The 13,774-nt window shown below is 45.5% G+C and overlaps 1 protein-coding gene across 2 annotated transcripts in view; it reads left to right on the top strand.

Annotated features, from left to right (window-relative positions):
• The window catches only part of LOC132835806 (uncharacterized), an 89,010-nt gene extending 77,954 nt beyond the window's left edge, over positions 1 to 11,056 (top strand). Inside the window, exons 22-24 of one of the 2 annotated variants that reach the window (XM_060854888.1) lie at positions 3,195 to 3,315; positions 6,002 to 6,089; positions 9,768 to 11,056. In XM_060854888.1, the coding sequence (XP_060710871.1) occupies positions 3,195 to 3,315; positions 6,002 to 6,089; positions 9,768 to 10,162 (604 nt within the window). In that variant the 3' untranslated portion in view covers positions 10,163 to 11,056. Of the gene's footprint in view, positions 1 to 3,194; positions 3,316 to 6,001; positions 6,090 to 9,767 lie in introns of those variants that run through there. The other variant, XM_060854889.1, reaches the window with a different exon arrangement.
• Positions 11,057 to 13,774: the final 2,718 nt, after the last annotated feature.

The following is a 13,774-nucleotide window of genomic DNA, read 5'->3' on the forward strand; positions in this document are numbered from 1 at the left end:
GACACCGACATTTTTTACAAACCCACCAATTCCCACAGCTCCCCGGATTTCACCTCTTCCCACCCTGCAAAAATGCCATCCCGTATTCACAATTCCTCTGCCTCCGTCATATCTGCTCCCAGAAGGACCAGTTCCACCACAGAACACACCAGATGGCCTCCTTCTTTAAAGACTGCAATTTCCCCTCTCACGTGGTTGAAGATGCCCTCCAACACATCTCGTCCACATCCCGCACCTCCGCCCTCAAACGCCACCCCTCCAACCATAACAAGGACAGAACCCTCCCCCTCCCCCCAGTCCTCACCTTTTACCCTACCAACCTTCGCATAAACCACATTTTCCACCACTTCCAAACGACCCTACCACCAGGGATATATTTCTCTCCCATCCCCTCCCCGCCCCTTTCTGCTTTCTGCAAAGACTGTTCCCTCCGTGACTACCTGGTCAGGTCCATGTTCCCCAGCAACCCACCCTCCCCTCCTGGCACCTTCCCCTGCCACGGCAGGAATTGCAAAACCTGCGCCCACACCTCTTCCCTCACCTCCATCCAAGGCCCCAAAGGAGCCTTCCACATCCGTCAAAGTTTTACCTGCACATCCACTAATATCATTTATTGCATCCGTTGCTCCCGATGCGGTCTCCTCTACATTGGGGAGACTGGACACCTCCTAGCAGAGCGCTTTAGGGAACATCTCCGGGACACCCGCACCAATCAACCCCACCGCCCTGTGGCCCAACATTTCAACTCCCCCTCCCACTCAGCTGAGGACACGCAGGTCCTTGGCCTCCTCCACTGCCGCTCCCTCACCCGACGCCTGGAGGAAGAACGCCTCATCTTCCTCCTCGGAACACTTCAACCCCAGGGCATCAATGTGGACTTCACCAGTTTCCTCATTTCCCCTCTCCCCACCTCACCCCAGCTCCATCCTTCCAGCTCAGTACCATCCTCATGACCTGTCCTACCTGCCAATCTTCCTCCTCACTTATCCGCTCCACCCATCCTCTCTGACCTATCACCTTCATCCCCTCCTCTATCCACCTATTGCACTCTTTGCCACCTTCTCCCCAGCTCCACCCCCCTCCCATTCATCTCTCCACCCTGGAGGCTTCCCACCTTCAGTCCTGCTGAAGGGCTTTTGTCCAAAATATTGATTTTCCTACTCCTCAGATGCTGTCTGACCTGCTGTGCATTTCCAGCACCACTCTAATCTAGACTCTTCTTCAGAACCACGCTCAGCCATGATGGAGTCAATTTAAGTAGAAACCCTCAGAGTTTAGAGTCCCTCCTAAAATTACAAGCCCCAATTATAAAGCATGTTGGTGAGCTCCCTGTGCAACTTGTATATTTCAATAACTTTGCGCACATGATATAAGAACAGAACTGTAGATGGAATATGAAATAATTAATTTGCTTTTTAACGTTAAGTGTTTATAATGTTGCCGCCATGTTAATGCTTCTAAAATAACACATTCAAAATGGGAGAATATTTACAAATGAGTTGGAAAATCGGATTGGACATTGTATTACCAAAGATGTCACAGTCAGGTTGAAAGCTAGTAATTTAAATTATGTTCTTTTAATACTTTAAGCAAACGAATGACATTTCTATTTGCTTCAGTCATGCGTATATCAGTCATTAATCAAGTTTACATCTGCACAAGGTTCTGTACAAACACCTTATATTTGTCTTGTAGGAAGTGAGCAAAGATTTCTTTACATGAAACGGTGACAGCATGGAAAGTGGCCATTCAGCCAGCCATGTGTGTACTGGCATTCTATCACAGCTGCTTAGCTGGTCCATTCCCAGACTTCACTGCAGCTCTGGACTTTTTTTGGCTCCTCCGATACCAATCCAGTTCCCTCTTTGAAAAGCCAAAACTGAATTGTCTCCACCATAATCCCTGGCAGTGCATTCCAGATCCTGGCCATTTGTTACACAAAACTATTTTTCCCCATGTCACCTCTGCTTCTTATGCCAGTTGTCTTAAATTAGTGTCATCAAATCCCGACAGTGCAGATAGAGGCCATTGGGCCCATTAAGACTGCACCGGCCCTCAGAAGACCATGCCATCCCCATAATCCCACCTAGCCTGCTCACTACAGGGTAATTTACAGGCCAGTCCCCCTAACCTGCACGACATTGGACTGTGGAAGCAAACCAGAGCATCCAGCGGGAACCCACATACACACGGGGAGAATGTGCAAACTCCACACGGACAGACACGCAAGGCTGGAATTGAACCTAGGTCCCTGATGCTGTGAGGCAGCAATGCTAATCAGTCAGCATCTCTTCTGCAGTGTCCTCCAATTCCCAACCTTTCTGGCAAGTGGATTAGTTTCCCGGAATTACTCTAAGCAGGAGGTCCTGTGGATCAACAGTAGTGCCCCTGACTCTGAGCCAGAAGCTCTGGGTTCGAGTCCCATTCTAGAACTTGATGGCCAAGGAAGGTACATTTGTAACAGGGTGAAACAGGTTATGTGTCAACCTGTAAATTTTTCCAAAACATGCAAATGGGCAGCTGGTGAGAGCAGGAGAGATTCCTAGTTAACCGTGTGATGGGGAGAACATGGGAGTCTCTACCATCGATGGGCAGGGACAAAAATCATGGGCCCTGGTCTGGTCACCCAGCCTGAACATAGTGGTCTCACCCTTGATCCAGGTACACGATGGTGTTTTGACCCCTGACGTACCATTTCCGTTTTGCTACCCTGCCATCATTATCAGTAACGACAGCCTGACTTTAAAGTGTGAGTTTGTCTCTGAGTGAACTGTTTCATCAAAAACACCGTGTCCCTCCTTTTACTTGCAAAGCACACAACGTCTTGTATTTCCCACATAATTTGGGTAAACAGCATTGCTAATCACATTTTAGAATTCATGCTCAGGACATAGCAATGCCAGCATTTCATAGAGTCACTGAATCTTACAGTGCGGGAGGCTATTCAGCCTTCCACAGCTCTGCTAGCCCTTTGGTAGAGCAATCCAATCAGTCCACTTACACTGCTCTTTCTCCATAGACTGGAGATTTTACCAGGGTCTCTCTCCATTTCAGTCCATGTTGGCCAATGTGTTGAAATGTTGTTACTCAATACTATCAGTCCATTTCTGAAACTTCCACACACATTTTTATAGGATTTAATTCTCCGTTACTGTACCCGTGCAGGTCAATAATAGACTTTTTTGTTTGCTTAGGTTAGCAGCGGTGAAGGGTCTGATTGCTCAGCACTTGGACACTATCCCAGCATGCTGGCGTATGATGCACAGTGTAGCAGCTCAACTTCAGCATCTCAATAGACTCAACGAAACCATCCAGGTCAGCCCTTGCTCCCTTTTTGAGAAGCATTCTTTCTTTTTGTGCAAGGGAGATCCAAAGGCATTGACAAGCGGATAATCTTACATTCGGCAAATGAGTTAATTCCTTTCGATTGGTTTGCCCAGTTTCCTGAAGGTGACTGTGGTTGTGATACTGGAGTGTGTTGTGCCAAAACCAAGTAGTCATTCTGTATAATTGATAGAGGTGTATAAGATGTTGAGAGGCGTAGTTGGAGTGGATAGCCAGACACCATTTCCCAGGGCGGAAATGTCTATCCTGAGGGGGCATAATTTTAAGGTAATTGGAGGAAGGTTTAGGGAAAGTGTCAGGTAGGTTCATTACACAGAGAGTGGTGGGTGTGTGGAATGCACTGCCAGCCGTGGTTGGAGATTTAGGTACGTTAGGGACATTTAAGCAATTCTTGGGTAGGCACATGGAAGATAATACAATGAAGGGGATGTAGGTTATTGCGATCTTAAAGGACGGCATAAAATCGGGGGCCGAAGGGCCTGTACTGTGCTGTACTGTTCTATGTTCTAGTATCAACAAGCCTCCTCCACCAGGGCAGCATCCCACTATTAACCAGACCCCCCAGACTGAGCTGAAGACAAAGGTACTGCCTTGGATCACAGGATGTATCTGGTTCCTAGTGGATTCAGTTAAATGCAGTGACAAGAAGACTCAACAACAGCAATTTGCTTAAATATGAACATGTATTGAATATAATAAAGGAAGGAAAAATGAAACACAGAACTGTGAACATTTATTAAGTAATAAATGACGGTGAGAAAGGAAGGAAAAGAAAGCAATGAGCCTCAGACCCTCCTGCATGTCAGGGACCCCTCGATTGACGGTTGGTCTGGAGGCTGAGGATTGTTCCACACACCGTTTGCGATCCCGGGACGAGGTGAACTCCAACGATTTGGGATGAAACCCTTGGCCTTACACAGTGTAACAAACAGCAAGTACAGAAAACACAAGTGCAGATTCTACCGCACATACAGGAATGTTCACCAGACTCATCCTGCTATCGAATATCATCAACAATTTTAGCTCTTCAGCCCCTGCTTATGAGGTACCCTAGCAAGTGGAAGTGTGAACGGTGTGCTCTGGACAGTTGGCTCATGTAAAACTGACCAGCCCCGTGGTTATTCACACACTTCCTGCAAAATTAACTGGACTCTGCCTGGCAACGGGAATCCTGGATCAACCTTCCAACTCCTCAGCCCACAGGCAGAAGGCCGACTGGAGTATCCAGAGATCAGCACGTACTGGGTGAGCCAGTACACATCAGGGTTGAGTCTCAGATCTTTCAAATCTACAGGGGGTCTTTGATCAATGTGTCTCGGTTTCCTGTTCTTTAGGGCTCAGCAGGGCACCAATCAATCAGTGCAAATTGCTGTTGGGTAATTAACCTTCAGATCACAGCCCAAGTTTGTGCTTAGTTCCGAAAGATACTCTCAGATATACCAGACTGAGCCTGGATCCTAGAAAGGTTAGATAGGCTGCGACATTTTTCACTGGAATGAAGGAGATTGAGAGGTGACCTGATAGAGGTTTATAAAATAATCAGGGGCCCAGATAAGGTAAGTACCTTTTCCCTAGGATGGGGGATTTCAAGACTAGGGGGCATGTTTTTAAGGTGAGAGGAGAGAGATTTTAAAAAGGCATAAGGGGCAAATTATTTACACTGTGTGGAATGGCCTTCCTGAGTAAGTGGTGGATGTGGGCAGAGTTACAACATTTTAAAGGCACTGAGATAAGTTCATGAATAGGAAGTATGTGGGCCAGGAGCAGGCAGGTGAGACTAGTTTAGTTGGAGATTATGTTCAACATGGACTGGATGGACCGAAGGGTCTGTTTCCATGCTGAGTCACTCTACGACTCTCGAAAGTCTAGACATGATCATTATAAAATCGCTGCGGGCAGGGAACTATTTGTTCCTCATGTAAAACTGAGTGTCCTCCTGGTTAAAAATGGTGACCAAAGAGGGTCGGATGAAAGTTCAGAATCTTTGAATCAAGTTTGGAACAATAATATTTTTAATAAAGCAAAGTAATAAATTGTGATAAAGTATCACACAAAATAAACTCGGCTTAAAGGTAATGTTTTGTCAACAGTAAAGTCGTAGGAGAGTTCATCATCAAAGCTCACCATGGGATACTTTGCAGGACAAATTTATAAAATCATGAGGGGGATTAATAGGATAAATAGATAAAGTCTTTTCCCTGGGATAGGGACCCCAGAACTAGAGGGCATAGGGTTAGGGTGAGAGGGGAAAGATATAAAAGAGACCTACGGGGCAACTTTTTCACACAGAGGGTGGTACATGTATGGAATGAGCTGCCAGGGCAAGTGGTGGAGGCTGGTACAATTGCAGCATTTAAAAGGCATTTGGATGGGTATATGAATAGGAAGGGTTTGGAGGGATATGGGCCGGGTGCTGGCAGGTGGGACTAGATTGGGTTGGGATATCTGGTCGACAGAGACGGGTTGGACCGAAGGGTCTGTTTCCGTGCTGTATATCTCTATGACTCTATTTATTTGTGTTAATCATGGTACTTACTGACAAATGTTGAAGCAAATATTTAGTGAAGGTGGGAATGCCATATGAGTCAGCATTTCTATTTTAAGTTCCATTGAGAGATGAGTTGTCTGATTAACAGGATTTTTATTTTACGTTCAGGAACTCCTATTACTTGAAGCAAGGAATGGCATTAAATCAAGGAAGGTGTCTGCTGACACGCTCAATTCCTCACAGCCCAACCTTTCAGGTAGGTATTTTCCTCATTCTGTTAATGTGTTGTCTGCACCCTGCTTTTACTCCAAGATGGCAATGTTGGCACTTTAAGCAGTGTTCGGCCTCCTGAGCCCGTCCACTCCAGACAAGCCGCATCCTTCTCTTCTCTTGCCTTTTGCTTTCTCTTTTTACTTTTCTTCGTCTTCTGACATTATGAGGAAGCTGAAGGGTGGACTCGGCGGATCGTCGGTTGTGGGGGAGACTGTGCCCAGAATGAGACACCTGCCTGTGGTAGGCCTGAAGCACAGGCACTCCTTCAGGCCCAGGGTACCTTGCAGAAGCCCTGGAGCTGCGTTTGAAGACTTCTCGTACAGAAGATGAACTTTATTCATTTTCTACTCTGAAACTCAAAATGGCGCCGGATTGTGGCACTCTTCTCTGTATCCTTCAAGATATATGTAGCAATAAATAATTCCCAATTGTAACCCTGACCAGGAGGGCTGAGAGTTGACCTGCTTTGCAAACCCACTCTCTCAGTCCTGATATCCTGATCAGCAAGGTAAGCATGAGAGCAACCCCATTTACTTATCATTGACTTTAATGGGAAGGTTTGCATTTATATAGTACCTTTTCCCAGTGCGTTTCTTTGCGAATGTACTAATGGCTGCAAAGAAGAAATCACAGCAGCTTCTCAGCACAGATGGAGGTCCCACAAGCAGGAAGTCTATTTAAATAATGTTGATGGTTAAGCCCATGAGGAAATCACTAATTAATCTCCTTATGAGGCTCATTGAGAATGTGTCCCCTTGGTAACAGGCAATGGCCTTCCACCTGGAACTCACCACCTACGCCCTTTGTAAAGCAGACTCATGATTTGCCGTACTCATAATGTGCTTTGCATTTAAATATGGAGGCAGCTACACAAGTGTTTTAACTGGCGGTGGTTAGTTGTTTAAAGAAAACACAAAAAATAGGTCACAGGGATTTCGGTGATGGGAAAATCACTCAGTTGTGTGTGACAACACTTTTGAGTTTAATAAAAAGAAAAAAAATGGAAGCAGACCAATGCTGTTCTTTGGGCAGCTGGTGCGGAGAGGGGTGGGCAGCTATGAGGACCTCCTCATGGGTCTGCTCCTAAACCTGGCCAGGTTCATCTCTGCCATCTCCGCCTGCCTCTCTTCCAGAGTCATGTTTGTGCCCACGTGTCATTGGGAAGAGAGCATGCAGGAACCATCAATACTCTCCATGCTGTTAGAGAGAGGTGGGAATGACAGGAGATACAGTGCCTTATTTCCCCCTCTGACTATATTTTGATTTAGTTCCTTCCATCTCTCCCTACCCTGCTCTCCCCCTCATCTTTGGCCTGAATGAGCTTTGCATGTAAATTATTGGGTTGGAAACATGAGTGATTCACTGGTGATGATTACTAGATTGAAGAAAATATCAGGGTGATTTGATGCCTGGGAGAAATAAACATTCAATTGTGTATGATGACATTTCTGGATAAAATAAAAGGAAAGAAAATAACAATACAGTAGAGCTGTGGGCTGTTGTGGTGCACTTGTAGTGTCCCTTCCTCTGAGCTAAGAGGCTTGGATTCAAGTCCCATCTGCTTCAAAGGTGTGGACTAACATCTCTGAACAGGTTGATTCAACAATATAATGCAAGAGAACTCTACCCAGGCTAAGGTTAGCCCATGTCCATCACTAGTAGTGGCTCTATGCTAGTGTTCAGCAGTAATTGTCGTGAATGTTTGGTGTTCCTTTGCAGTCAGCTTTGCTGAGTTATTGCACACTGCAATACACCATGTGGCACAGCCAGTTTCTCATGTCTGCTTTCTTTTGGAAAGGAAATACTTTGTATTATTAACAATCCTTACATTCACAAATTTTAAAACAGATATTTGTCACACTCGTACAAAATGCTACTTCTTTTCCTCTTGAAATTGAGGAAAGGAAATGTAAAACTCAAGTCTTCTCTACTATTTGTAAGCTTATTTTTAAATCAACTTCACATTTCCACCCTGTTTCCATATCCCTTAATGTCAAAACCTCCATCTTGTAAATATGCAATGATTAATTGCCTACATTTGAAGTACAGAGAATCATAGAGATAAACAGCACGGAAACAGACTGTTCAGTCCAACTCATCCAGGTCAACCAGCCAACCAGATATCCTAAATTAATCTAGTCCCATTTGCCAGTACTTGGCCCATATCCCTCTAAACCATTCCTATTCATATGTCCATCCAGATGCCTTTTAAATGTTATAATCAACTAGGCAAAAGTGAGGACTGCAGATGCTGGAGATCAGAGTCAAGATTAGAGTGGTGCTGGAAAAGCACAGCAGGCCTTGCAGCATCCGAGGAGCAGGAAAATTGAGGCTGGGAGGGGCCTAACCAATTTCCTAAACAGCTGCAATATGACCTCCTAACCTCTCTACTCAATGCACTAGAATTCCAAAAATTCATAGATCTCTGATTGAAAAATTTCTTCTTATCCTGACTGGTGATCCCCTTCCCTTGGGGTATGCGCCCTATTCTGTCCAACCAGGGAAACATCTTTTTTTAGATTAGATTCGACTTACAGTGTGGAAACAGGCCCTTCGGCCCAACAAGTCCACACCGACCCGCCGAAGCGAAACCCACCCATACCCCTACATTTACCCCTTACCTAACACTACGGGCAATTTAGCATGGCCAATTCACCTGACCCGCACATCTTTGGACTGTGGGAGGAAACCGGAGCACCCGGAGGAAACCCACGCAGACACGGGGAGAATGTGCAAACTCCACACAGTCAGTCACCTGAGTCAGGAATTGAACCCGGGTCTCAGGTGCTGTGAGGCAGCAATGCTAACCACTGTGCCACCGTGCCACCCATAAGTGATCTCTTATCACTTACCCTGTCAAGCCCTTCAGAAATATTACACACTTCAATCAGGTTACATCTTAATGAAGAGTCATTGAAATATTAGCTTGCTCTCTCTCTCTCTCTCTCCCTCTCCATGGACGCTGCCTGAGCCACTGTGATCTCCAGTGTTTTTTTGTTTTCAGTACAGATTCCAGCATCCGCGGTAATTTGATCCTAAGATCACATCTTGGCCTTATAATCTCCAGGAGATATAGGCCCATCCTACTGAATCTTCGACAGGATTTGACTATCACCCCATAACCTAACTTTCATAGAATCCCTACAGTGTGGAAACAGGCCCTTCCGCCCAACAAGTCCACACCGACCCTCCAAAGAGTAACCCACCCAAACCCATCCACACCCACTACTCCCCTACCCTATTACATTACATTTACCCCTGACTAATGCCCCTAACCTACACATTTCTGTGCACTACAGGCAATTTAGCATGACCAATTCACCTAACCTGCACATCTTTGGACTGTGGGAGGAAGCAAACACATGGAGAATGTGTAAACTCCCCACAGACAGTTGCCCGAGGCTAGAATTGACCCAGGTCCCTGGCACTGTGAGGCAGCAGTGCTAACCACTGAGCCACCATGCCGCCCAATTTTGATCAAAGAATATTAGTGTGAAGAGTATTTTTTTTTCTTGACTTTCAACTGTTGTTGATCCATATTCAGCTGCTAAAATTTAAGCCCAAGTACAATTGCAGGTTAGCTGTCGGGCTCTGCAAAGACTGAGGAAAACCAAAAGCAACTTCTGTCCTTTGCTGAAGCCTTGGTTCTTTTTCATTCCAGAGGAGGCACTGCTGAGGTATCAGACACTGCTACAAGTTACACTCGAAAGCCAAAGCTGCCCGGCACCCCATAACCTGTCGGAGATCGCTCTTACCAGGATCCGGATGGTCAATGTCAGGAACAGCGTCAGTGGCTGCAACCTGCTGAAAGAGGTTGCCGTGATGTGTCAGGCTGTGTCTGACGTTGTCATGTGGGAGCTCCACACTTTGTGCCCGGAAATGGAGCAGCTGCTCCGGTCACTGGACAAGCAGGCCTGGACGTTGCCAGTGCCCGTCACTTCACCAGCTCCACTGAGGTCAGGGGTAGCACACGGTTCAGCAACACCAGAAACCTGGGCCAGCAATGAATCTGCATCAGCTGCCATTACTAACAAGGAAGCTCTAGAAGGCTGGTGACAACTGAAAATGCACATGGTGTAACATTTCTTAAAGGAGCATCGATACCAGGAATTTCTGTCTTGAATTCCTCCGTAGCACCACTGAACTGAGTCCAATAGAGGGGTAGAAAATTGGGCCTTCCTTTTCCTATTTTTCCTGAGCCAAGTTTGAACACTTTAGTGAACTTAGCTCGCTCAACTTTGAGCCTCTATATATCTGGCACAGTGGTTAGCACTGCTGCCTCACAGCGCCAGAGACCCAGGTTCAATTCCCAGGTTCAATTCCCGCCTCAGGCAATTATCTGTGTGCAGTTTGCATATTCTCCCAGTGTCTGCGTGGGTTTCCTCTGGGTGCTCTGGTTTCCTCCCACAATCACAAAGATGTGCAGGTTAGGTGAATTGGCCATGCTAAATTGTCCGTAGTGTTAGGTGAAGGGGTATATGTAGAGGAATGGGTTGCTCTTCGGAGGGTTGGTGTGGACTTGTTGGGTTGAAGGGCCTGTTTCCACACTGTAAGTAATTTAATCTAACCTAATCACAAACAAGGAGAAAAGGTAAATTAAAGATTAATGTTACTAAGACTATCGAGCTACTAGTGCCTGGTGCTGCAAGGAGAGGCAATGACCCGGTGATATTATTGCTGGACTGTTTATCCAGAGACCCAGGTAATGTTCTGGGGACCTGGGTATGAAACCCAGCTCGACAAATGGTGGAATTTGAATTCAACTTTTTAAAAATCTGATCTCAAAGAAAATTAATGACCGTGAATTGATTGTCAGAAATACCCATCTGGTTCACTAATGCCGTCGAGGGAAGGGAATTGCCTTCCTTACCTGGTCTGGCCTACATGTGATTCCAGACCCACAGCAACGTGGCTGACTCTTAAATGTCTTCTGGGATGGGCAGTAAATGCAGGCCTAGCCAGCAATGCCCTTATCCTTGGGGGGAGTAGGGTGGGGGGGGGAGGTTTACTAAGCCTGATCTTCAGGTGGATGACGGACCAAAAGAGGAGGCAAGTTCCAGGTATGGGGTTCCCTAACACTGGCTGGAGGGTGATTTCTTCACAACTTTATGAAAACAACGCATTCCATGCCAACTGACTGGACCCTTATCTGTTACCAGTGAAGCAACTTCACTTGTCATGGCTCCTATACTTATTTGTGTCGAATTAACTAATGGATTATGTCTGAACTGCTGCTTCTTAATAAAGTATCTGGAACTTCTTTATGAACGGAATTCCAAAATCTTGCAAAGGATGATCTTTGTAATACCCTGTTCACCTTTGTCCAAAGAATTGCATCTTAGTCAATAGCCTGAAGCCTACAAACTGCAGGCTCTAGAAAAAATATATTTCAATAATGATTGGGTTTTTTTTGACAATGTCCTTTGCAGCAGACAAAAGAACAGAGGGGAACGCAGAAGCTGGATACAGAGCAGGCTTGGGTGTTCGGAGAAAACAGTAATGGTCGGTGGGTGTTTTTGCCACTGGGAGGCTGTTTCCAGTGGGGTTCCACAGTGTTCAGTACCAACCCCCATTTTTTTGTGTGGTGGATTTGGAAGTAAATATAACACAGCATGATCTAGAAGTTTGCAGATGACACACAAAACATGAGGTTGATAGTGAGGAAGATAGCTGTGGACTGTAGGAAGTAGAGCAGATACATGGGAACACCACCAGCTGCAAATTCCCCTCCAAACTACTCACCATCCTGACTTGGAAACATATTGCCATTTCCTTACTGTCACGAGCTCAAAACCCTGGAATTCCCTCCCTAGCAGCATTGTGGGTCAACCTACAGCTAACAGACTGGCAGTTCAAGAAGGCAGCTCACCGCCACTTTCTCAAGAGTAACTAGAGACGGGCAATAATTACTGGTGCAGCCAGTGACACCCACATCCCACGACCTAATAAAAGGTTTAAAAAGATTTCATTGGATTGGTCAGGTCAGTAGAGGGGTGACAAATGGAATCTAACTTGGAGAACTGTATGGTGCTGCATTTGGGGAAGTTAAACAAGGCAAAGGCATACACAATTAGTTAGAGAATACAGATAGTTGTGGAGAAGTTAGGAATCTTGAGGTGAATCACCACAGATCCCTGAAAGTAGCATGCCGGGTTGATATGGTGGTTAGAAAGGCATATAGTTTTAACCAAAATATAGAATACAAGAACAGGGACGTTATGTTGACACTCCATAAATCATTAATTAGGCCTCAGTCTGAGCACTTTTCACTGCTCTGGTCACCTCATTAGAAAAGGATGTAATCATAACATAGGAAATTCTACAAGCAGCAAGCTCCCACAAACAGCAATGCAGTAACAATCACATTGTCAGTTTTTGTAGTTATATAAATTGAAGGGGAACTATTCAACCAGGGTCCTGAGAGCACTCCCCAGCAGTTCTTCAAAAACAGGCATCCTTTAAATCGAGCTGAGAGACCATTTGGGGGCCCTTGTTTTAAGATTTCTTCTCAAAGGTGGCACCTTGGACAGTGCAGCACTTCCTTCAGTCCCAAGTGTGGGAGCTGAACACAACCAACTGAACTACAGCTCACACCCAAGCCTATAGTGAGAGGAATGTTGTACTAGTTAACAATACAATGCAACACTCTAAAGCTTAAAGGGGGCCTTAAGTGCAATTTGGAGGGAACCTTCTTTTCGCCACAGTATCAGACTGCTAGAAATAGGCATTTTGGAAGATGATTAGGGCTTTAGGATACATTTCCAGGATAAAAGGAGACTGAGTGGATTGACTGCCACCACAAGAATTTCTCTGAACCCAGCAGGAAATAACCAGCAGGAAATGACTTGGCACGTTTTGCTTTTTCTTAACATTTTGTACTTAAAGAGAGATGCACATAATTTGATGTTTCCGCTAACCTGTTTGCTGGGATACGGCTCATTAAGCATCAGTTTCTCCTCAGTACTGGACCTAAGTGACCACATGTAAATGATTCATATGGATAGAAGTACAATATTGTCACGCATACACACTCTCACATAGGCACACACACACACACACACACATCTGTTCCTTTGGAGCATGGCAGGGGGCAATAGAGGGGTATGCAGCAATTTTCCCTCCCCCTGTCAGAGTTTGGTACAGGGCCTGCAGGACTGAGAGACATTGTTCCAGTCTGTTACACGCACTTGAGTAATAAAGACTTTCCAAAGCCCATTGCACACATTCAGGGGGAGGAAAGAGCTATAAGTTTTTGTCTCTCCTCAATGTCAAGGAAATGGCCTATTGCAGTACCACCTGTTATTTTCTAAAATGGTCTGAAGGGATGCCTGAGACTCAATGGAACAGATGAACACGTGATGGACATGTTAATTTGTATAGAATTACTCATATAAATCATAGGGGACAATTTTTATGGATTGAGGACGACGTTTATAGTGACTGCCACTGTCAATCTCCGAACAAGATGAGCAAAAAGTATCTATAACACTCAACATTTTGGTACAGATTAAGTTACAGTGAATTCCAAATTCCAAAATGTTATTTCCCCAACTCAGAGATACTCCCAGATTCATTCTCAGCCCAAGTGGGTGGCATAGTGGCACAGTGGTTAGCACTGCTGCCTCACAGCGCCAGAGACCCGGGTTCAATTCCTGCCTCAGGTGACTG

Source organism: Hemiscyllium ocellatum, chromosome 45 (assembly GCF_020745735.1).
Source record: "Hemiscyllium ocellatum isolate sHemOce1 chromosome 45, sHemOce1.pat.X.cur, whole genome shotgun sequence".
In the NCBI taxonomy this organism is placed as follows: Eukaryota; Metazoa; Chordata; class Chondrichthyes; order Orectolobiformes; family Hemiscylliidae; genus Hemiscyllium; species Hemiscyllium ocellatum.